We start from the raw sequence: 1997 nt of genomic DNA on the forward strand, positions 1-1997 counted from the left end.
ATATATATATGTAACCAGAAGCAGAGTGCTTTTGCTTGAGAGACAGAATGTCTTTCAAATGAATCATAACGTTCACGGTTATAAAAATTTTTTCCCTCTAATGTTCTGAAACCGTTTACAGCTGGATAATATAAATCAACTGTACCTTAGGATCAAGAGGACCCGTTCCATTATTTTGAATCCATGGAGTTATGAAGTCGGTACAATTGGTGTCATAAGGCGCTGGTAACAGGGTGGTTTGAATCTTTGGAAGAAAAAAAAGGATGATTATATGAGATTTAATCATAGTCGAGTTTACACAATCAAATAATTTTTTATCCTGTGTCCTTATTTTTAATGGCCAGCGTAAAAATACTTCTTCGCTTGAATTTCGATATCTGAGATTTTAACTGTGCTCCGAAACCTGCTATTATAACTGTTTCTTATCTGCGGAAGATATAAGATTCGCTTACCTGCGTGAAACTTAAGATAGTTTTTATTATAATGGTTGAAAATGTTTCCAGTCGAATCTTTCATTATTTCATTCAAGAGAGTATAAAACTAATATTTGATATTTTTCAGCTCCATAAAACGATTAGAAACATTAAAATATTATCTGATCTAATTAATTAGCTTATTTAAGGTTAAGCTCTTTAACCATCATATTAATTTTTAGATCATGAATTCCGATCATAAGTTTGTTATTGAATTGCTTATAGTTATTTTTTAGATCTTTGCAAGTAAAAGCAACAGAACATAATCATCTCATTTATGGATTGCTGAAATGGGAAAAAATTGATTTACTCTGAGTCATATCTCTGTAGAATAATGAGAGATTACTGACTGTGTGCCTTAAACAAAAATGCTGAGCTTCAAATAAAATTTAAAACTGATTATGTACATTTTGCTTTTAACTATCAGAAAATTTAAATTTATATGAAAAAGAAGTATTTTTCTAAGCAAAAAATTCAGGATCATTTTTCGGAGAATTAATCTGCATATCCTTTCGTTCAAAGGCTTTAAACGTCTAGTTTTCCAATTGCAGAGGATAGCACGAAGCTTGAGGTCTAGATCCTGGATATGAGGGAAATCTCGGCGTTTAGCGCGAAGCGCAACTAACCAACTGGTCTACACTGGAATAGTCATGCATTAGAAGGCATGAATACCCGTAAGGAAATAAAACGTAGAAAATGAAATCCACAGGAGATTTCTGTGAAAGTCAGGGGTGATGAATTCTTTTAACTAGTAGAATTCCACGTCTAATTCTGGGTTTTGGGAAGAAGAGAACAAAGAAGCTTAGCAAGCTCCTGATCCTTTAAGAGTTCTTACATTTCCCTGAAAAGACCCAAGAAGCGGCTGGCAGTGTCTGTGTCTTTCTTGGATTGGGTCTTTCTCTCCTTCGGCTGTTTCCTGGGTCTTGCACAGCAGCCCGTGAAACAGGCCGGGTACTCACCGTTGCAGTTGACGCAACTCGCCGGGTCAGATCTAGGCTTCGTACACTGGTACGAGAAGTGGGCTCTGGCACATTCAGCAGGCAGGATCGGGAGATGTGTAACTTTGCTCAGTATGGTCATATTTTTGATATCAGTAACATTATATCTGGTAGCGTCCTTTTCGGAAACGCTCCACCAGAACTGGACACTCCAGCAGAGATCTGATGCTAAAAATGCCCATACTCGAACTGGTATTTTATGGGAAGGTGAGGTAAAGTGGGAAGAGCTTATACTCATGCCTGCTTCTTCTCTTGAGTTTGCACTATTTTCCGTGAATTTAGTCCAAATGCTTGAAATTTTTTCTCCAAATCTAAAATTTTGGTGTCGATGCTTAGTCCTCTGATCTGAGTTTTCAGCTTTTTACTCGATGTAGATTCTTTTGAAACTGTAGTTGAAATGGGTGGGTCAGCAGTCTCCGGAGCCTCTTCTCCCTCTCGCTCTGGAATAGCGCATTGTGCAGCTCTAGTGCGACGTAAATTAACAACAACAATCAACCCTCTCGCTCCGTCTGTACTGTAGCCTCTG

The 1997-nt window shown here is 37.6% G+C and overlaps 1 protein-coding gene across 1 annotated transcript in view; it reads right to left on the bottom strand.

Moving 5' to 3' along the window:
• Window positions 1-1709, bottom strand: part of LOC107445748 (uncharacterized) — a 42596-nt gene extending 40887 nt beyond the window's left edge. Inside the window, exons 1-3 of the mRNA XM_071187840.1 lie at window positions 1309-1709; window positions 1100-1112; window positions 146-244 (exon numbers count right to left, since the gene is read on the bottom strand). Of these exons, the coding sequence (XP_071043941.1) occupies window positions 146-244; window positions 1100-1112; window positions 1309-1709 (513 nt within the window). The remainder of the gene's footprint in view (window positions 1-145; window positions 245-1099; window positions 1113-1308) is intronic.
• Between the last annotated feature and the right edge of the window lie 288 nt (window positions 1710-1997).

The sequence above is a fragment of the Parasteatoda tepidariorum genome, chromosome 2 (genome assembly GCF_043381705.1).
Source record: "Parasteatoda tepidariorum isolate YZ-2023 chromosome 2, CAS_Ptep_4.0, whole genome shotgun sequence".
NCBI lineage: Eukaryota > Metazoa > Arthropoda > Arachnida > Araneae > Theridiidae > Parasteatoda > Parasteatoda tepidariorum.